The sequence below is a fragment of the Pecten maximus genome, chromosome 18, assembly GCF_902652985.1.
Source record: "Pecten maximus chromosome 18, xPecMax1.1, whole genome shotgun sequence".
Classification (NCBI taxonomy): Eukaryota; Metazoa; Mollusca; class Bivalvia; order Pectinida; family Pectinidae; genus Pecten; species Pecten maximus.
Genome location: NC_047032.1, coordinates 24,568,828 through 24,593,032, shown reverse-complemented (window position 1 = coordinate 24,593,032; position 24,205 = coordinate 24,568,828). Strand labels below are relative to the sequence as shown.

Here is a 24,205-nt window from a genome sequence, read left to right as displayed (position 1 = left end):
CAACATACCTACATATGATGGTCAAATGTAGTATATAACAATGGCGAAACAAGTTATATCAAGTCAAAATATTATTGTTATTGGTCGGAATGAAGCTCATGATCATGAGGTGTGTTACTGTGGGAGGACACCGGAGTTCCCGGAATAAAACACTCGATCAGGCAACTAACCCGACGCATTATAGGGACCAACCAACCAATTGTTTTTCCATAGACTTTAGTGTTAACGTTTTGAAGTATTTCATTCAAATTCTTGAATTCAATTTGACAATTATGGTTTATAACAAAAGTTTAGGGTCTGATATAACCCATAATAAAAAAAAAAGTTGGGTCCTTCAGCTCAAAATTTCTCCATGGTAGCCATTTTGAAAATGGGTGAATTTCGCAGCAAAAAATTCTCAAAAATCTGAAATGTTTACCTATTAATTATTATTACCTGAACTTTTGGGGAAAAAATTCAATCGGAATTTATATCAACATTTCGTATTGATAGTTACCTATCAGGCTACATATCCATTTTCTTACTTCATAACATACTGGCCAATCAGTGGCTGCCAGATATTTTATCCTTGGCTCAACTTTCTATACACAGGGGATGTTTCAGAAAATATTTTGTTCAATTGGTTGGTTGTTCCCTTGTATACGCCCATGAGATATACAATACATGTAATGATGTTTACCATTGTATCAAAACAACGCAACACATTCAATCAGGTGGCAAACAGTGCGACATTTAACAACATGAATCAATGCAAGGCAGGTAATGTATATCAAATATGTAATATTTGTTATTTATAGCTTTTGAAGAAGATGTGTTTTAAAAGACCGAGAAAAAGACAGAAAACGGAAATTTGCCAATTTTCCCGGAGGTGCGCGGCAAAATTGGTTTATTATTATTATTATTTTTTTTTTTTTTCTGGACGTGGACATTTTAGGAGCGAGATTCCCGACGAACAACTGATTAATTTGGTGTGGCCTTCGACCCCCAGCCGCGTACGTATCCGAAAGTGAAGATCCGAGGTACATGGTTGCCGGCCATGCACGTAACCTCAAGTGTGGATCCTAGGTAAGTGGTTCGACGCTCCCTACCCGTGTCGGTTTGTGTTTCTCGGAAAGCTGAGAAACTGGCCAGTCTGTGATGTCGTGGTTGTAAGGGCAAAACTCTAATTGCCTGGGTGGCAGGCGACCGGCCTCTTGTGTTGTTCTGTGAGATACTCACTAACTGCTACGAGGAGACCCCGTCTCAAAATGACCCTGGCTGTTCACTGGGCGATAAACCCAGAAAACAAACAAAGATATGTAACAACAGTTTGTACAAAAGGCATCTGTCACGTGTCCGAGGCGGTACGACCAGTTGTCAGAATAAAACATAAATGTCATACAAAAAAATGGTCAATCATTAGCATCATGTTTGATTATGTTTTATGTCTTCCTGTTCCTTCGCCATCTTGTGCTGGGCGCCTCGTTTTCAGATTGCGACGTTCCGTGCACATCACATCGTTTCCGGCGCCGACACCACGTGCTTAACGTATTAAAGTCAGCAGGGCATTGATCAGGGAGAGACACGAGGAGGATACCGAGTGACGTCAATACCACAGCCGCTATCTCCATTCCGCTGAAGTATATTCCTCGCCATAGATAGTCAATAACTGTGAACATAGAAATAATTATTATCACATGAAGAGTTCGGCTACCTAAGGAATTAACTGTCATTTAAACGGTAAAAGCAATACATTTTACTTTCCCGGGAAATCATAAAAGTCTGCGCGTAGTTGCCGTATCAGTTTCTATCTAATACTATTTGTGGATGTTTTTCTCTGTAAAGCCAGGGAAATATCAGTCGAACAACAACATCTGAATCTACAGTTTAGACCCGGTTTTTCATCCTTTGACATTTTTTTTTCTTGAGTATGATAACAAATTAACGTTACAACAATTATCGCCCGTAGCCCAATCATAAACCCATTTCTTATAGAGCGTAATATCATTTCCATGTTGACAAAATCACGTTCACTATATGTCTATGGTAATTACGTGAATGCCGCACGCGCTGGACAAACGTGATCTTGGTAGATGTACTACCGCCGTCCATGGTAACGCTGTTTACGTGATCAATGACACAGAATGTGTAATCTTTAACTGTAGGACGCAATTATTACCGACATATTGATATATACTATGGTGACTTATATTTAGCCAATAGCAATGCTTGTATACTATGGTGACTTATATATAGCCAATAGCAATGCTTGTTACATTTTAGGTTTTCAGTAAATTTACGCGGCTACAAAACTTACAAAAAATTTCATTCATACGAGTTCTTACAAAATTTTAGAATTAACATAATTTTTCTTCAATATTATGGATACATTTTGGCCATCAAAAAGTGTTTAAGAAATCAAGATGTTCAGATAGAAAGAGTTCCACAGCCAATTATACCACTTATAATGGAAATATATTTCAAGAATAAAAAAAGGTGCTAAAGACGTTTTATAATTCGATCATAGCTCCAGCATCAACACCTACTGGCACCAGAATAATAATTGCAATAACTAAAAATTAAAAATTGATATAAACCAGAATCATCCACCATATTTCAGTTATCCGTTTTGTACTTTTTGTAATTTAGAAAATGAGTTAATTGTACGTTGCTTATGGGAATATTAGTTAGATATACCTTTAGTACCTTTTGCTTATCATGATATAATCAGTGTGGGTGTAAAATGCTGGTATGTATATATGTTTGGCTAATAGGTACATGCACATTATCATTTATTTGTTTTCTTTCGACTTTATTTATTTGTGTATTTATCTACTTATTTATTAATATGTACTTATTCTTTATACTTACTTGGTAAGGATTTACTTATTTTAGTTACTCGTACTTATTCTGTTTTTTCTCCTGCATTAAAAAAGCATGAGAAGATTAATGAACGTATTTTAGGATGTTAATAACAAAAGTATATCGTCTATTTAATGGAGAGTGTGTGGAAGATGTTTATCTGTTATTAATGATTATCATGCTAAATTTTGAAAATAAACTAAATACAATATATATATATTAAATTATGTTAACTTCAACTTTTATATAAATAAACAAGTTCGGCAAGTTTTAATGCTTGTTAGCATGCCTTGATAATTGTAACAAAAACTTATAAAAGCTAAATTGATGTCACCCTATCCCCTGTGCATAGTAAAGAACAGTGCTATTTATCATCCCCAGATTATGAAAATAGGTAGTGTTAACGGTAGCGTCCAGCAAGATAGAGGAAGGACGGAACACACGTCTAAAATAGCCACTCCCCTCCCCCCTTCTTCGGTTACTGGTGAAGTTGATATCATTGTCGTTAAATATTCACGTCTTACCCTCAAGATTGGGTTATTTACAAGATCATCTTATATCTATTTAAAGTATTCCAGCTGCATGCCAGAGGTGCCTTATTTTCGAGACTTCCTGTCACAATACAAAATTACATGATATTCAAAATTGAAGGCCATCACACCTTGACAAATCATAATTACTTATTTTGTACCTGAACAGCTCAAAATTTAGTTCCAAAGAATATTTCATTATTCTAAGGGTACCTGTAAAGTTAAGGGTACGCTGAAAGGCCAAAAGGCCGTAATAGTTTTTTTTTATTTTCAAAGAGATACAGATTCAAAAATGTCCTCATACATTAGGACTAGCATACGCCATGCTTCTTTCTTCCTATTGCGATGAATGTATTCCTGTGGGCTGTTTTTACACCGATGGGAATGGGACACTTAGGCTGTGTTAAGTCTAATATTTTCTAATTATTTATTTTGTTAAAAAAATTTCAATGTTTACATTTTTCGTTTCGTTTGATTTCGTTTCGTTTGCTTTCGTTTCGCACTTTATAGGTACCCTTATTTTAAAGTATTTTCATTTCAGGAATATGGGGTTTATCATCAAATACGACTTTCTTTCAAGGGCGGCTAGCGCTTAAGATTTAAGGGTATTAAAACTATAAAATCGCAACTTTGATTAACTTCCTTACCTCATAATTCTATGTCATTATGGATTACAATTTCAGTATTAGTTATAATGGAATTTCCATTTAATAATTATGGAATTAACAGCAGCGGCTAATTATCATAGAGAAATATACATTATGATAAACAGATTAAACAACATCCTTTAAATGTCTACAGGCCCTTTTCATGTCATTGAGTAGAGGTGTAATATTGTATAACTTTACAGGAACTGGCCAAGGGAAACAACTCTTGTTAACAGATAGAAAGAGATAAAAAGTCCCCGTGCCATGTCGCTCTTCTTTATCATCAGGACATAGCTGATATCTTTTCTGACATAGTAAAATGTGTTAACTTTCCGTTAATATCATACTCATTGTATTAAACGTGTTGTTAATTTCATAAAAATCATTTGAATGTTAGGACGAAATTCGGCTATTTCACATTTATATATAATATATACATACATATGTATGCCCATATGCGCAACCAAGCTGACAAGTAAATTCGGTTAGAAAGAGAAGAAACATGTACCCAGCTTTAAACCGCAATAAAGAAAATAACATACCACGTCGTGTATGATACATTTACACCATTATCTCGGGATTCCTTTCATTGATGTGATCACACAAGAAGTTAACATACAGAACACGATGTTTGCAGTATATAGCATCCAAAGAGTGCAGGATAGAAATAGTGATTCTAGAATGGGAAGAATGAGAATGTGTTGGGATTATGATATGGGTAATAGGTCTTTTAACTTGATAATAACAAATTCGAGGTGTACATATGTTGACATCCAAAAGCTAGCAGCTGGGACGTTGAACTCGAGATTTGAGGCATGGTCGCACTCCATGTCTAATTTCGGAAATCTGAAGGTTTAATAAGGTATTACGAAATTGCCCCGGGGGCGCGAGGCTGGATTTGAGGCCGTAAGGGTGATAACTGATAATCTAAACTTAAATTGCAAATGCCGCTAAACAATTACCTTAGGGTAATACTAAATGTAGGGAGTAAAGAGTTACGTAAGTTGAGAGATTTGTTATAATGGTTCAGTTATAATGCCTTACATGCACTTAAAACAAGTCCGAGGAGGAATCCCAGGCCCAGGAACACGCCGTGCAGCGCCGGCTCCATATAGTGGAGAAATGAATGCAGGACTGCAACAGACAGAAAATTACCGACAAACATATTATTGTCCATACAGGTTCACTGACAAAACTTTTGGATTATTTCAGACTGTTTTCAATTTAAAAGAATGAGGTTGACTTAAATCTAAAAAAAAATAATACACAAAATAAAAATGTATTTCTTTATAAAAATGGTGGTATTGACATGGTATAAATCGATGTATTGAAACTGATATCAGAGTGTTTATACTTAAGTGTTTTATTTGATAAATATACATAATGACTAGGCTATTGACAAAACAGTCTTACATGTAGTACAGCCGACCATAGTGGCAATGTTTAAAAATAAAAACCCATTGATCAAATCGAGAACATTACAACTATCTCAAGAGACAAATGTTTGACAACCATTGCGTACCGGAAATAGAAACTGCAGATCCGATGACGTAGCCCCACGGAATACAGTCGAATGTGATAACTTCAGTTTTTGTCCAGCACAACGATAGCACCACTGGCCAAAGACACAACACGTTCACAATTCCTGTAAATAATCACCAGTGCCCCTCATTTACATCACTGATACATGTATGTCAATGCAATCCAAATTAACATAGAGTTGACGTGTGGCGTCATTTTAAGTGACAGTCCATTAACAAGACATACTTCTCACACACAAAAAAAATGTATACAATGGCGTCACGGAGAAGGACGATACAAATGAAATGAGATAACGGTAGAATTCCAGGATAAAATTATTTATTTATTCTTTTATTTATTTTGTATTAAAACGATAAAATAAGAAGCTCAATGTTTTCGGAGGGTGGTACCAGCGTGATATATGCAACTGTTGGCATAGTATATAATATACAATAGCCTATTGTTGTTTTCAATCGATCACAAGTACTCTTTGTCTTTGATGTCACAGCTTAAAGGTTGCTTAAAAAATAAGCATATTATATTTATCTCGTTCTTTATATGAATTCTGAAATTCATTCTGAGACACGATGTGTACAAACCAAGAAAACGAGAACAAACATTGGTAGGTTTGAAACACGATTACCTCCCCTGGTACATGGTACTTAAACCCATGCCAGTGAAACATTGGCATCGCACATACTTAGTTACTAACCAGGCACCAAACTTTCAAATGGAGCTCCATATACATATTTCTATAAACAAAGTTACACACTTTTCCAACGGAAGCTCATATAATTATAAAACAAGTAATAATAAAATAGACAAAAAACAAAAAAACAAAAAAACAATGCTTACCTATGAGACTTGTGAAAAGGGATATTTGGCCGTAATCAGGACTTCCAAGAAACTTCTTATATAAAACCTGTAAATAAGCATGGTACACGTCTATGATTGTCGACAATATACTATTGACTTAATCTTAGTTTGCCAATCAATAAATGGTACTGATTTACCTAGGTCTACATGCTAGGTAGATTAAGTAAGTACCGTGTACTTTTACATTTTGTTCCTGATTTGCTCTCGTTTGACCGGTTTTTAGTTAGAATAACTTTTGTTTACTTGTTGGTATTTACTGTTTAAGTACAGAACTGACTGTAATACTATTTGGTTGGTCCTTCTGTTACAGTGACAACATGTTGACGTTTTGTCACTTACCTTGTATACAGACATGGTAGCGGACGCCGACACAGAGAGTATCACTCCCCACATAGACGTAGAACCAAACCCGCCAGCGTACGCAGACAGCACCATTCCGGAAATTGAGAAGATCATTGCAAAGATCTAAACGAAATAAGACTAGTGTTACTTCACAGGAAATCAAATCACCACACAAAGTTTTGTCTTCAAGGATAAAAACATAAGTATATATACAAGTATGTTTTATTGTATAAGTCATCTTAGATAAACAAAAATCTAGATTCATATTCTGTGTGGAACTAAATATCTCCTACTAACAGGAAAGGTTAAATCTGATTGTATCAAAGGAAACTGCCATCTTAATAAAACACAGATGCCATCGTGGAGCTTTAGGTTATAAGTTTAGCTCAACATTCAACATACGATATTCAACATTCAGAATTTGAATGTTGTGCCAGCTCGAAATTCAACATGCATGTACGTGTAACCCTGGTAAATACTAGCCGCAATATACCGCTCGGCTAGAGAGATCTTCTCTTTAGCTCGATCGGTTGAGCGTAAGACTAGTAAGCCAGGGGTCCCGGGTTCGATCCCTAGCGGAGGCAGTGATTTAAATTTAATTAATCCTGCAATCTGTTACATTGGCGCCCATGTAGGGACTCGGGAATGATACTCATCGCTGCTTGCGAAAGCATCGCTGTTACCCCTGGAAACTCGAGGACGAGTTCTTTCCTGGAGGGGGAGTATGTAACCCTGGTAAATACTAGCCGCAATATACCGCTCGGCTAGAGAGATCTTCTCTTTAGCTCGATCGGTTGAGCGTAAGACTAGTAAGCCAGGGGTCCCGGGTTCGATCCCTAGCGGAGGCAGTGATTTAAATTTAATTAATCCTGCAATCTGTTACATACGTCATTCAACATTCAGAATTTGAATGTTTTCCTAGCTCGAAATTCAACATACGACATTCAACATTCAGAATTTGAATGTTGTGCCAGCCGGACCTAACTTTTATGTTTCGATAAGTACTTCGTCCTATTTCTAGGGTTCATTTAAATGACAGATACAAGTTTAGGCACAATTCATTTAAACATTCATACAGAGAGAACATAAATGATTATCATTACAGTCAAACTTCATTATCTCGAACTCAGATATCTCGAAGAGTGCTTAACTTGAGGTTAACATCTAGGTCCGACAGTTATAATTTGATAGATATACTCGGTTACTCCGAATATCAGTGATATTTGGGAGTTGTTTCACGATCCAACAGACTTCGAGGTAACGAGGTTCGCCTGCAATGTACGGGGAGATAACTCACCCTGAGAGCCACAAACTTGTCAAACAGGATGATCCATGACAGAAGATATACAAAACTGTGGTAGGTTGAATAAAGTGCAGCGACGACTGTCGGCAAAAGCAGGTTTGGGTCAAGTGCCCGGATGTAGGTAAACTGCATGAGGCCCCAGAGAACACAGAACATGGCGGACAGTCCTACGTATTGACGTACACCTCGATCTCCGTCGGTGTAGTAAAGCCGGATATGCTTTCTGATAAAATAATTTAAAAAGTCATAAAGATTGTACGTAATAACGACGAACGTTTTCTTATTTCAGCCTTAAACGGGACCAGTGCTCGAACACTTTGTTTATTTTTGCTTCTCATTTTCTAAATCGTACTTTCCGTCCGTTCTTTCCACATGAGTATTATGGGGTGTAACAGCACTTTCTTACCCCCGGTAGCGATAGCTCTCTATCAAGGACGATAATCCAAATTTGAGCAGACGACAATGGTCATCATATAGTGTACAATCAAATATCATCAAACAAACATCGTTTCCGTAAAGGTTAGCATTCATGGAAAAATCTGTATTTTGAAAGAATTATAGCAAAATACATAATTTAAAAGGAAAGTAATAATTCAAATGTAGATCTGACACAGTTTTGAAAAAAAATATCAAAATGACGGACGAAGACAGATTCTGAGTTGGGTGTGACAGCAGGTACTACTACGATTGTCTACCGTCACCTGTCCAAACAAAGGTTGACCTTAGCTTGATTGTCGACGAGTACCAATGGTTGTGTACCAGATGTAGACAAGAGGAATAAGTTTTGACATTTCTAGCAAAATATAATAGGTATGGGACATCTTTACTCGTCAATGCTACTATGATCTGAATCGGAAGATATGCGCACTGGTCCAAAATGTCAGCTTCCGCTGTGTTCCAATCTATTTTTATCTCACGGGATGTTTGATAATCTGAATAATATTTTTTTAAGAAAGGATGTATGTACATTACAATATAACCGACTTTACCACAAAAGAAAAACTGAAAACAAAAGTTGTATAGGGGTGTTCGAGCACTGGTCTGTACTTACGTAAATACCCGCCATTGCACAGGTGTCATGTGACCTGCTGCCAAAAATAAACCAACGTGCAAAAGTCACGGTGATAGGCTTGAAATTACTAACGGTAAGTCTGTCCTGTATAATCACAATTAAACTTTAACTGTTCAAGAGGTATTGGAAATAAAACAAGAAGAAACTATTTTTTTGTGTTCGAGCACTGGTCGGATGAGTCTAGACCCGAAGCTGTAAAACGGAAACATTAACCGTGTGTCAATATTGTGGAATTTTACGTCATGTATCCTAAGTTTGACCATTTTGTAAAACAATGCTAATGGACGAGGTCCCAGTTGAATACACCTCACATTCCTCATGCCATTACGGTTTCTGTAAAGGTATGGCATACTATCTTTGACACGTTTACATCAATCACACTCTAATCAAGTGCAGAACATAATGTTATGCTATCTATTGAAATGTTCATCAGTTGCCTTGTAAAAAAACTTTTTTTTCAGAAGTGATAAAGGGACCTTTAACCTTTTGAACTTGGCCGATGACCACCAAAATCTAACCACGTGTAGACCTTAAACAGCTCTATAGTGTGGGTATCAATTTAACTTGTTTAAAATCTTTATTCCCGCGGATACTCACACACAGGCGGTCATGAAAATGGTACACGTGCAGATTTACATTATATTGCTAATAGAATTAAATTGACCGCCAGGTGATTATGTGTGAAGCCCATCTAAGGAATTCCGAGTGATGATATATATGATCGTATGTTTTATGCTACAGCATTTCACACCAAGTCATTGTTACATATTCCAGGACTTGACTGAAAACAAATGCCCGGAGAAAAAAGAGCTAAATCTAACCACCGAGTCCCCTAGCATACCGGTACATGTTTGACGTGTTCTCGGAGGACAAAATAGCTGTTTGATTCGATTTGATACTGATAACTTGGCACACTATAAAGTTAAAAGTTAATAAATTATATTTACATATTAAAGTTTAAACATATTTTTATTGCTTCAAATATAAGCATGAGGATTAGGCACACGTTATACAACTTAATAAAGCCCTCTCCTCCAAACATTATTACAACAATGTGACACAAACAATGGACATTTACATTAATTTTACGATTGACAAATTAGAGAAGGAAGACTAAAGAGGGAAGTGAAGGGAATACAGATAGTTATACAATAATTAATTTATGTCTAACTAAAATATTTGATTTACACACAATAACATAATATCTGCCTGGAACAAACTAACTACACCTACACCTTATCATTGTCCTTTTATGCTCATTCCTGAATCGTTCTCCTTTTGATAATCAAGCTCCTGCTAGGCAACGTTTCATTGTGCCAGGCAGAAAAATATTTACAGAACATATCAAAATATTAGAGGACATTTTATACATAAATATCAATTTACATATAATATTCATATTGTGTATTTTGTATTATTATTTACCAAATATATTAAGAGACGGATGAGGATCTGATCGTAACAGCTTGATGATGTACTTTAATCTATTTTAGGCTCTACTGTGATGAACTCTCAATTTGTACTGAAAGTCCTGGGGATTTCATATATTGTGGTTAGTTTGTGTATTCCTTACCTAAATTCCTCTGACGGCTTGCTTGTTCTATTCTTGTACACAAACCTCGTCACCACATAGATAGGGTAAAATAGTATGAGCCCTCCGCTCCAGATGTACATCAATAGAAATGGCGCCTCAAACTTTCCGGAAATGTAGGTTTCCCGCGCAAACTGAGTAGCCAGAATCCAAACGATGGCCACAATGGCCATCAGTATAATGCTGCATAGAATACTTCGGAGCTTCGCTGAGCCATCGATGGTGGTAGAGGGGATCGGGACACTCTCGGAAATCTCTACATGAACAGTAAATCAATCATCAGTACCCTATCGACATCGCTATGCTAACCTTCTTTATCTTACAACAGTTACCAAACAAGTTATAACAACTTATATGAATCACTCTTGTTGGCCCGGATGGAGGCGCAAGAAGGTTCTGTTAGTGGAAGGAACCTGGAGTACCCGGATACACCCCTGTGGTCGGCACCGGCTACCAAGTTGGAAGGTAAGTATACCATGCCACTCTACCACCCGAAACTATTGACCTTACTCTCACGGCAAGTAACTGTGCAATTACGTAACAGGGACATCTATTCAATTTTCCTGCAGAATTATGGGCTTGCTAGCATAGTACGACTTGTTTATTTATTTTAACGAAAATCTAGCTTTTCACATTACACTGTTTATCAATAAACAACTCCCCGGTAAAAACATAACAGACAATCTAAAAGGATTTCCCAAGCATGTTCTCCTCCAAATAAAACAATGTCTTAATCTAAAGGATGAGTGGTCAGACATTGTTGTGTCAGAATCAGAAATAAAACATTGTTCATTGGAGTTTGATTTTAAGTCGCCGATGATCAGGGAGTGGAACCATTAGAGTACCCGAGTGACTTCCATTTATTTTCCTTACACCACTACACTTACGCACTGATGGCAGCTCTATGTACTACCGAATTTTAAATGTATTGTCCCTGATCAATTTGGTATTCTGAAAGCTTTCAGATATTTATAGCAAAATCAATCGCATTGAACGTTTTGCTTCATATGAACATTATCACGATCATTTAATAATGAATACGTGCAGGCATACCTATCAAAAATAACACTGCACTATACCGGGCATGCTAATCAACAAATAATTGCAAGCAATTTAAAAAATGTCAGTATATACGATAAAGACCTTGATTTTATACATTGAAACATTTACCTGTGGACTGAAACATTTACCTGTGTACTGAAAGATTTACCTGTGTACTGAAACATTTACTTGTGGACTGAAAGATTTACCTGTACACTGAAAGATTTACCTGTGTACTGAAACATTTACCTGTTCACTCAAACATTTACCTGTGTACTGAAACATTTACCTGTGTACTAAAACATTTACCTGTGTACTGAAAGATTTATCTCTGTACTGAAACATTTACCTGTACACTGAAACATTTACCTGTGTACTGAAACATTTACCTGTGTACTGAAACATTTACCTGTACACTGAAACATTTACCTGTGTACTGAAACATTTATCTGTGTACTGAAACATTTACCTGTGTACTGAAATATTTACCTGTACACTGAAATATTTACCAGTACACTGAAACATTTACCTGTACACTGAAACATTTACCAGTACACTGAAACATTCACCTGTGTACTGAAACATTTACCTATACACTGAAACATTTACCTGTGTACTGAAACATTTACCTATACACTGAAACATTTACCTGTGTACTGAAACATTTACCTGTACACTGAAATATTTACCTGTGTACTGAAACATTTACCTGTGTACTGAAATATTTACCTGTACACGGAAAAATTACCTGCGCATTGAAACACTCATGATTACATTGTCCCTAGACATACCTGTATCTGTGCGTTGTATTTTGGTCGTGATCATAATGATTTCTAGCTTTCAATGTGTTTATTATTATGTTTGAATCAGTACACGATTTTATTTATATTATGATGATTACAGCTTGGCGAAATAATATCCCCGAGATAAAAGGCCAGGTGTCGTCATTGACATAGATCAGCATAGATAATGGTCCTTATCTTCACGTACTTGTCAAAGGGCTTCGTGATTGTTTTCTTCTTTCTTTTTATTGTTTAGCTATCGTTTTAAGAGTTGGGTGGCATATTTAAGTCAAGAATGAAATGTAAACTTACACTGACTACATATTCACAATAAATCGGTAAGCGATTTGTGTAGTTATTAGATATAAATAGAATCGATAAAACAGCGACGTTAACCTACAAGGACACAATGTTATGGTCAGGTATTTTATTTGTTTACCTATTTGTTTTCAATTTTCTTTTTCTTTGATAATTCTTTGTCCTAAATGTTTTAGTTTGAGAACCCGATGAAAATTTTGCTAAACATTGCTACAACCAATGAAGACGACGACGCTCATTCTTCCAGAGCGCATGGTCCCAGGCGTGTCCAAAGTGATCTTTCTTCAATCATATTTTGCCCTGTTTTCAGTTCGTATTATTTCAAATCACAGACATCAATTACGTATAATCTGTTTGGTAAAAGAAAAGGACATGCGCATTAACAACATAAAGAGGTGGAAGTTGTACCTCGAGTGGCCATTTTGACTAATAGTTCTCTGCTACCGGTACGTTAATGTAGTTTAAGAGGTCGATATGGACAAACATAAAAGGTCTTGAAAGGAATGGATATAGTGGTCTTAGTAACAAAGAAACATCTGTTCAACACCAGAGTCAGAGATACAGATACTGCCTAAATGGATTTGTAATTATCTGCGGCATAACGAATATGATTACCTGGATATGATAGTCTATAAATAACTGTTTACCTGCAGTAATGAACTGCCATTACGAATGCCAACGGATAATGTCGGAACCTTTTTGCTTGCTTCAAAAACATTCATTATTTATTTTTGGTGTTGTGTTCGACGATAACTGGACTGGAAGTGGACAGCAGATAATACCGACATCTTAAAAACTACATTGATTTCCATGGCGACCATTGGATAAGTACAACGATAATAAGATCATGTTTTCAGGAGGGATACGCGTCTTCTGCTATACAAATCTAGGTCACATTCGGGTTAAAGCTGACAACGCAAGTTAAAAAGCTTTCGTTTTGAAATTTAAAAAAAATGAAATGGTTTCGAGATGTTCAATATGATAAATAGATATCTTCTGGTCACCGTTTCCAATGAAGTGGCAGACATTTTAGTTGAAGTCTGCTTGGATACGAGAATGGTAATCTGTGCCTATAAAAGCGTACATGCAGGTGAGACCGATTATCATTATATCAATGTCAGCGGAACGGGACACATCGCTACACTATATAAACGTAACGAAACATACGCTTGCCTTTTTTGTTTTCATCTGAATAGCAGAGACCATGAACACAGGCTTTGAAGAGGTAAATGTAATAAATGGGTGTAAATATTTTTAAAATAAAAAAGAATAAAATAACATAAAAATTCACTTACACATTATATATACATGTACATTTTCTATGAATAGTGTAACCAAGTGCACATGTCAACTTATAAAGGGATGGAATACATTCCTGTGTTATAGGCTATTACATTTCCAATCAATTCCAGCACGTCCAGCAGTAAAATATCCCGTCAACACACAATAGTGCAGATCTGACATGTAATATTACGTGCGAGTATATGACAGTCGTAACACCTCACTCAGCGTCCGAATAGAAACCAACATGTCCATGTGAAATGCAGAGGAAAGAAATGTGTGTAATTGCTGTATTTTAGTTGTTTTGCCTTTTATCTTATTTTGTATATACTTTGGGATAGCTGATAAATACAGACCATTTTCACACCACTGTAACGTTCTCAGGTGAGTGCATTCTTTATTTTCAGAAGAGGGTCGTCGGGTCTCGTGTACTCAGCGCATACAGTTGCACGTCAAGCGTTCAATGTTAGAATGGGAACCGGTTTGACGGTTATCACGCTTTTATAGGTACTGACCCCCAGTCTCGTATCCAAGCAGACTTCAACTAAAATGTCTGCAACTTTCTTGGAAACGGTGACCGGAAAATATCTATTTATCACAGGGAACGTCTCCAAACCATTTCAAAAATGATATTTTTTTTAATATTTCAAAGCAAAAGTTTTTTAACTTACGTTGTCAGCCTTAAGGAACATTCTCAAACTGATATCTAGTGTGCTAACAATGGAACCTTCATGTATATCAACAAGTAAAATATTTACTAAGAATACCAACGAGATACACTTGTACACCAACATCCTATGTTATTATCATCACATCTTTAACGGCACTGCAACACTGGGAAGGTCATCAGAGCCAATACATTGAACAGCCAGCAAAAACGTGTTGTAAACCGAACAACCTCAAACAAACAAAATGTATGGTACACTAAAAAATATTGAAATTACAAATCTACTTATTGCTAATCATATCTTATGTCGCAGACCGACAGCCTTCAGAATTTCAACATTTTGTTTATGTAAACAGTTATGCATATACGTTTTAGACGTTCTATTGCATGCGATACTCTGTGGTTGTTCCTCACGCTCCAGTAAGCAGGATTGCGTTATATACTTATACATGTATTACCCATCCCGAGACGGACAAGGACAATCTCGTCTCGGCGATTGTCTCTTTGACAAGACCATTTACCGATTGTTGCTTTGATCGATTGTTATTTGTAATCTATAGGTATATATCATGACCCTTTTCTTTGTGCCACCATTCTATTGGTAATGTCGCTTTTGTTGCGCGATCTACTTTTTTCATTGGCCGAAATTCATGTAAAACCAATATCTAACACCACACCAACTACTTGGGAAAATAATAAGCGAATACAAGATATGGGCCACATCTTTTTGAACCCTTTGTTATAGTAGACAGGACGCAGATTGAAGAAATAACACTTACCTGCACTTGTGCTCGTCATAACTGAATGCCTACCAATCAGGAGGTCCTTAAACTATACATGGTGTCCACCTGTAATTAGATTCCAATTTTAATGCGATATAAAACGTGATCAATATAAATAAAGGTATTCAGTGTTTGATTACAACATAGAACATGTACAAAACATCATTACAAAAAACATGTATTGACATTTACTTCAAATAAAATTTGACCCTGCTGAAGATGTCCAACATTTTTGCACTAGTACATTCAAAAGTCATACATCGCTATTATTACTTAACATTTTCTACTTTTTTTCTCGGGCTTCATTCAGACTGAATTAATAGAGCTTACTAGTACTTAAACAGACAACTAAACACCATGCCAAATCGTTCTAGTTCCATTTGAGATTAATATAATCTTACATGGGCCTGCCTGAGTACTGGGCGGTCAATTCGGGTTCAGGTATTCATGTCCATGGTACAAATCGGAAGTTGTTGTGAAACCTCCTACATGGCGCCATTATCAATGTCACATGAAATGTTTGTCGAAATTGATGACGTTTTCAAATTGCGATGTGGTTACACTCAATAAATGATGACGTACGCTATTGTGGTAGTACATAGCGCGTGCAAGTTTTCTTCCCTTACCCTGTGTGAGATTGATTCATCACATCCATATCAACCGAGGAATGATGTGTATTCTTAAATCATAGAATATGTATTAACCATATCGATGAGATAAACTCTCTGAAGACCTCTCCACATCCACCAACCGCTTCCTCGATCTTTACTCGGTTGGATCAACATTTTAGTGACAACATAACACAAAAATAAATGACCTGTCTGTAAACAACAAAAGCAAAGTGTCGTCATGTAGATATACCAGTACCCTTCCCCCATCCGTACTTAAACGGTATAGATGATTCAATATTTCAACATGTAATTACCATTTAAGTTAATTGCGATCATTTTGCCCTCATGAAATCTTGAATCATCGATGGACTATCATGCAGTTTTATATCCAAAATTCGATGTATGCAGTCTTTATTTCGAATTCATATTTAAATTGCAATAAATTTATTCATAATTTGTGAAATAATTGAAATATTTGATGATCGTAAACGAACGCGATGTCAGACAGAGACAGACATATTCTTCATTTCTTTAATATAGAGATTTCATGTCTTACATCGATGAACTATTATAAACTGTTGAAATAATGAACGCGTTCAAACTATAGAAAACATGGTGTGTATGGATGTCACATTGTTTGTTATGTGAAGAACACTGCAGATTATTTAAATACAGCATCGGTCAGTAAAACCAACGTCTCGGGCAATGGAATGCACTTCCCAAGAAACATGTTAACTTCCAGTAACATGTGTTCTACACAGCGTGCAAGGTCGATGATGCAGTTCTCCAATTCATTGTCATCTATATTTGTATTTCCATTACCATTCTACTACCTAACAGTAACAAATACTGATCATCTTCCTGCAACAAATACATTTTTACATAATCATTGACATTTAACGTAGTTATAACACGTTCTAAAAGCTTATCCTTACTGATGAATAATGATGGGCATTGTATAAGAAAGTACTTTGCTATGTTGTATGTGGGGCCGCGGTGGCCGAGTGGTTAAGGTGTACCGACACTTTAACACTAGCCCTCCACCACTGGGTTGCGAGTTCGAAACCTACGTGGGGCAGTTGCCAGGTACTGACCGTAGGCCGGTGGTTTTTCTCCGGGTACTCCGGCTTTCCTCCACCTCCAAAACCTGCCACGTCCTTAAATGACCCTGGCTATTAATAGGACGGTAAACAAAAACAAACAAACCAAACTATGTTGTATGTATTTTACGGCAAATTTACAGATTACTTTCTCAGCTTCTGTCCTATATGAGAGTTTCACTAATTCGACAATTGTCCACGCTAAGTTTTGATATTTCATGCTCGATTATTATAGATGATTTTGGCCCATATACGGATTATGCACTTGTAGTGATTAAGTAGTATGTTCTCACATTTAGAACACCATTCACTAGAACAAAAATTGTTATGTAGCGTTCCTGAATAAAAGCTTCAACTGCCTTGAACCGCATGTCACAGATGAAAGAACGAGTGTATTCTAAATTTTATCATGATATCCTCAATATCCGTAATCAAACTTGTTCTAGATATCTATAAAATTACATACTCAAATAGGAAACATAGTTTTCAAGACAAAATAAGTACCAGACAAAATAAGTACTGACATTGTACAACTTATTCAAAAGAATAACTTTCGATTTCGCTCCAAACATCATGTTGTCTAGGAGCTCTTGTTATTGTGGATGATGACGCATTTTCGAATCCCTGACATATCCTAGCTGTGTACATTTGCGTTCGCTCTAACTTTATTTTGGATGATTTTGTAGGATCTGCCCATAACTTACATTCATACAATATAGTTGCAAGGTCAATTTGGTAATTCGTACCCTTTCAGTGGGTTTATTCCATTCTGGTGTATTCCGAGACTAACAAGACCGTTGAGGGTTCTAAGAACTTTTACATATCAGGTTTAAGGTTATGGCATAATGTTATCCAGCGTACACTTTTGATGTTGTATATGCAATCGGTGCATTTCCTAAAGAGCGCACGTTGCCTTTACCACCACTTTGCGGTCTTTTCCTATTTGAGGATTGCATCAACGATGTTTTTTATGAGTTATAGTTAAGCCTCCATAGATTCGCATATGTATAAACGATGTCAAGCTGCATCTGTATATTTCTGATCGACGCAGCTAGAAGTAAAGTGTGTCATCAGCTAGGAAAACACACGAAATGTGGATACCTTGGACATATAACCAAAGACTTGCTTCTTTCAGTCGTTCCTCCATCACTAAGAACGCATGCAGTCAGCCCAGAAAACGGATGATAAAGAATCTGCCAGAGTTTACCATTAATGCCTAATCGATACACCTTCAGTAGCAATCCATTTATCCAAACACTGTTTATACTTTTGTGTTGTCAAGGAAAGCTGCAAAAACTTTTGAATTGCTCTCCAAATAATGGCACATTGATTCCTTCACGGTAAACACGACTGTAATGCTACCATGGTGTGGTAGAAATTCCAGTTGTAGCTTGTGTGGAATTTCAATTTTTGAACAGTGTTTTAAAATGCGCCGATACATGATGGGGGTTTTTTTCAAATAATTTTGGTATCACTGATGTCAGCGAAATGTCATTGTAATTATTCATGCCAATACAGTCTTCTCGCCCTTGAACAGTGTGGTTACGATTCCTTTTCTGAAAATGTCTGGATAGTCTTCCTGATCAATAATATTGTAAAATAGCACGACGAAGACTTTGTTTTTGCATAGCCCCGCCGTAACGAATATTTTCCAAAACAATATTATCATGTCCACCTGCTTTCCCATTTTTAGCTCACCGGTTACAAGTAACTGTGAGCTAATGCTGTCTTGAAAGTTTTTGGATCAGTTTTTGGAAAACTTGTATAAAAGGATACACTTCACCCATTTGTATTTTTTTTATACATTCATTAGAGGTCTAGGAGTGATGTTATGGCAAAATTATGCAGAAAAAATGTGATTTTTTTCGCATTTTACCATTTTGTGGACGTAACTTTTTTAGCACCAAAATCCACTTTAAAGTTTTTTGGGTAAGTTAATGGAAAGCTTGTAATTCCAAAAGTCTACATCGCGCACACTTCTATTTTGCTTTACACATTCAATAGAGATATAGAATTGATGTTACAGCAATATCTTGCAGCAAAAAAACCCCATGTTTTTCGAATTTTATCATTTTGTGGACTTAATGTTTTAGCACCAAAATCCACTTTATAGTTTTTGGGATCAGTTTTTGGAAAGCTTGTAAGTCCAAAAGTATACACCTCACACACTTCTATTTTCGTTTATTTATTAGAGGTCTAGGAGTGATGTTATGTGACGTACAATGTCAAAATGACTTGCTTATACATATATAAAAAATGAATGCATAGTGTGTTTGCTGTCGACGTTGAGCTTTCGCAATCATTGATTGCACTTGTTCATATCGCCAATTACATTTGATAATTCATCAAATCGAATATGTTCCTTGCATACAATGTATCATTCTTGTATTAAAGATATTCATGTGCATTTTGCCAATGTTACTTTCTACCTCCTGTTGAAAATCAATATGTGGTTGTGTACCTGGATGCGCTAAATTGCTATAATGTTGAACCATGCCATCCTGTTCATATCCGAATCACGACTAATTACATTTCGAAAGCGCAGTTCATTTGACAAATACAAATGTGGGTTAATGTTGCATCCCATTATTGGATTATTATCATTAGTGGATCCATGTCAAATATACATTATTGTATATTGTTGCAACGTGTCCATCTCAATGACGTCACATTATTAACAGGCCCCGCGTTGTGTCTGCACTGCCTGGCACAACGGCTTCATTCTGTGTTAATAGTGCTTTTGTTAGTTTCCTGATGTTTAAACTGATCAGATATGATCAAACGATCTCAATCAATATCAGGTAGTTTTCCCCAAAAAAGGCATTTTGCGGAAAAGACTTCAACTGCAACTTTGTCAGGGCATTCGTGATCGCAGCTTTGATCGGCTGCCATGACAACTACGAGGACGAAGAGACTATCCATGACAGCTATTGTAATCTTATCATCATTATCGCTTCATAGAAAAGGTCATACTATGTTCAGAATGTAACCATTATGCATGGCTATGGTCATGAATTTCAAATAGTTCCGTTTCCCCTGAACACAGTAGGAGATTATCTTGAGCTCGTGATTATAATTCAGGAATTAAGATATATGTGCCGTATGGCAGTCGCCCGCTGGCCAACACATGCTTCGGTGAACACTGTATAGTGCTCCAGAATGTTTTCTCTTGTGAGATGCTCACGTCCAGGCTTTACAATCTTCATCATCCAGAGGGGAGAAACAGAGTAATAGAAGACTTCTGCACTAACAGCATATGTGATATCTCCAAAAGATAATTGATGATTTCCGTAGATCTGGAAGTAGCCAAGAAGTCAAGATTTTTCTTTTATCAGTGCGAATGTTAACGTTTGGTTTAAGATCTGTCGTTATGAGATGATGACAAATACGAGAAGACAAAGGATGCCACAGTTTGTGATGAAAGATGAGGTGGTGCTTTGTGCGCTTCGGCAAAAAGGTCAAGTGTGATTGAAACTATTCATAGATAGTGTACATTTGGCGTTGGAAGACTGGCCATAACATAGATCTTCTATAGATAATAATGTGATGTTCCGCCAAGTATCATCATCAACACCAACGTTTTGATCTTCAGGTGGCGGTCTCGTTACTAATAATTCTTGAAACACTTTGCACACCTTTCAATCTCTGTATCATCCGTCACATCAAGCAACCAATTGTGCTCGGGACGTCTTTTTGGTTGTTGATGTCTCCAAAAGGCAACTTCACAACCCGTACCTACAGACCTATCTCTCATTGTGAGGACATGCGATTTTGTAAATAACGCTTTAATAGATTTCCAACCATGGACAAAGAAGCAATTTACTTTAGAAAATGTAAAAAAGTATTGCCAAAAGAACAATCCCTTTATTCACTATTGTCATGTAACATATCGTTTTTAACGTCCTGATTATAATTAACAGTGATAATCATGGACTGAAAATAGAAGACATTCAAATTATCATTTGTTCTCGAAAAAACAATTTTCCACAAAATACATATAAAACAAATATCATCAGCTGTATACTGATTAGCTTAGTATTTTGGTATTTACTCTATGGTTCAAACTTTCCAATTTCATTAAAATAGATAACAATATGTTTTATCTGTTTTGTGATAGTATGCGTTCTGTGTAATTTAGTTACGTAATTAGTTCATTAGGCAAGTGCATCATTTATTTATGTTCAATGTATAGCCAAGGGAACCAATTTTGATGACACAAAGCAATGTATCGGTGTTCTCTAAGTGTGAACAAATATATAGGCCAAACCCTTTGGGAAATAAACATTCAATAAATATTTCTGTTGTTAATCTTTATTACTTTCCCAAAAACTTTCAGGTATCGTTTCACATAACAAAACAGTCCGTGATTTTGTTAAGGTTATTACACGTTCAAGGAATTATTAACCCTCGGAAGGTGATTTTCCCCTCGGGCCTTCAGCATCGGGATATATTGCTTTTCTCGAATAACTAATTCGTTTGTTAACCCAAACAAAGTCAATGGTTGTATAATATCACCTACAGGGGAAGGAGTGATTCAGATGGATAAAAAAAAACTTGCAACGGAGAAGGGATTAAAATGGAACATAGCCACCTACAAGGGGAGTTAGTTAAATATGTCATATCGCGTACGAGGGGTGTACTGGGTTAATATTTTAACTTAATGATAATGATAAAAATAAAATATTTTATTTAGGGTTGATGACACTTTGAGTCGCAAGACTCTTCTTCCAAGTGGTCGACATTTCCATGTACAATATTTACAAAATGTGAGAGTAAAGCAGCACATACAAGCTTTGATATCACAGTAAGATAAATTAAAGAAATGTATAAATAAAAGATGGCATGATAGATGCTGTGAATTTGTAGAAAACGCATATAACGCATACGTATCATGCCATATATTTAAAATAAGTATCAAAGTAAGATAATCTGGATACAATAATAAGATACTAATTATGTACTATTTTATCTTCCAGACATTGATAATTTCTGTTGGGTTAAATGGATCATATCACATTTATGGGGAGGAGGGAATGGATTAAATGGATATTAATAATTTACAAGAGTGGGAAAGGGGGTGATACGAATGGATCATAGTCACCTACAGGGCAGGAGTATTTCAACAGAGTCAAAACCACCTATAAGGGGAAGGATTCATTTAAATTGACCATAGTCAACTAAAATGGGAAGTGAGTTAAATGAATAATATCAAACACAAAGGGAAGGAAACAGTATACTGTGTAGAATACAATATATGTAATACATGGGTACATTCAGGGTGAATCCATTATTAACATATATCGTCGTGTTAAACAATTTCGAGGATACCTACACTGTATATAAACAAAAGTATCTTAACGTATTGTTGCATCAATTTTATTTCCCAAACGAACCATAAACATTCCATGCTCAAGACAATTGATCCTTAGTTCATCATTTATTTTCAGGAAATCAAAGTTACTTGCTGTAAATAGTGAGTAACCAGATATTCATAAGATGATTACAAAAACAAAAACGGTAATCCCAAAATATAGATTTCCTTTTTTACCTGTCATATATTTAAGTTTTCTTTTTTACAAATCAGATATATAAATTCCCTTCCTAACCTAACAAGTATCTAGATTTCCTTCAATAGTCATGACATTTCTGGATTTCCTTCTTTCCAAATCACATATATAAATTCCCTTACTTATCTAACAGGCATCTAGATTTCCTTCATTAGTTATAACATTTCTAGATTTTTCTTCATTACATATTTAAATTACATCCCTTACTAAGCACATATCTATCTGCTATATGACTTACCACATATCTATATTTTCTTCCTTACGAATAACACATATACCTTGATTTCTTTTGCCTATTTGCACTATACAGCTGTGCATTTTACAATGTATTTAATCAGCTACGCTCGCTGCAGTCATTTACACCTTGCCTAGTCAAAGCGACTAGTGGACAGTGGATCGCTACAAATAATCGATATCATGGGCCGTTTTTGTATATAAACATTAGAAACAGCTGCCATAATTAGTCTTGTCATGTGTGTAATATGTATCATCAATAACAAATAAAACCTTATTATAAGTCGTTAAGTATATCACTGCAAACCTACCTTACTCTATCCTTGTCGATCTGCGATAATCGTCATGGTATTTAGTATACCTTACATCACAAACTCTACACTATGAAGCAGGAGTGGAATAGACCATGTTTTCTGAGTAGAGACGATCCTCCTAATTAATACACATGCACCAGTGTTAGCTCAGTGTCACGTCTACCGATTAAACTGCCTCTGTTTTCACCTGTCCAGGAAACTATGAAAATCTCTCTCTCCGTATACGGTGACCACAGAGTTCAATGTATTGATGTCGTCTGCAACTGATGTTGTCTGGTGATACCTGTCAAGTACAGCTCTCGTACATGAACTACTGAAACAGATTTATCAAAGGGATTGTCAGCATAACGCGAAAGGGTTTATGAACGGCATTTCCGATACAATGAATCTTATTTTAATAAAAGTGTTGATGCAAAATAAAATGTATCTAATCTCAGAACTAGGCATTATTTTGGACCAAAAATTCTTGAAACAGTTATCATTCATTATTTATTTTCTTATTTTTTTCAGCTAACAAATCTGGAATCATGTCACCGTTAGTCAGCTGCCGGATATGACGCTATACACAGCAGAAAATCAAGTAAATCAATTCCTGTCAAAGTTGGCCAACAAAAAAAAAACTGGAATTATATTGATGAATTATATGTATTTATGCTAGCTTTCATTTGGAGGACATGACTTGTTTGTCTTTCCCATGATAATCCTTTTTAAATCTGGTTATAGACTTAGGTTCACATTTGTTTCTATGCTAAAGTATTTATTATCATAACAATTACTACTTCATC

General features: G+C 36.0%; 1 protein-coding gene across 1 annotated transcript; it reads right to left on the bottom strand.

Moving 5' to 3' along the window:
* Nucleotides 1–578: 578 nt before the first annotated feature.
* Nucleotides 579–23,719, bottom strand: LOC117317168 (putative thiamine transporter SLC35F3). Its single transcript, XM_033871966.1, has 9 exons — nucleotides 23,418–23,719; nucleotides 15,592–15,660; nucleotides 10,706–10,979; nucleotides 8,055–8,283; nucleotides 6,755–6,880; nucleotides 6,395–6,461; nucleotides 5,541–5,663; nucleotides 5,063–5,152; nucleotides 579–1,648 (listed from the first exon to the last, which is right to left on the bottom strand). The coding sequence occupies exons 2-9, from the start codon at nucleotides 15,608–15,610 to the stop codon at nucleotides 1,422–1,424; spliced, it is 1,155 nt and encodes a 384-aa protein (XP_033727857.1). The 5' UTR covers nucleotides 15,611–15,660; nucleotides 23,418–23,719; the 3' UTR covers nucleotides 579–1,421.
* Between the last annotated feature and the right edge of the window lie 486 nt (nucleotides 23,720–24,205).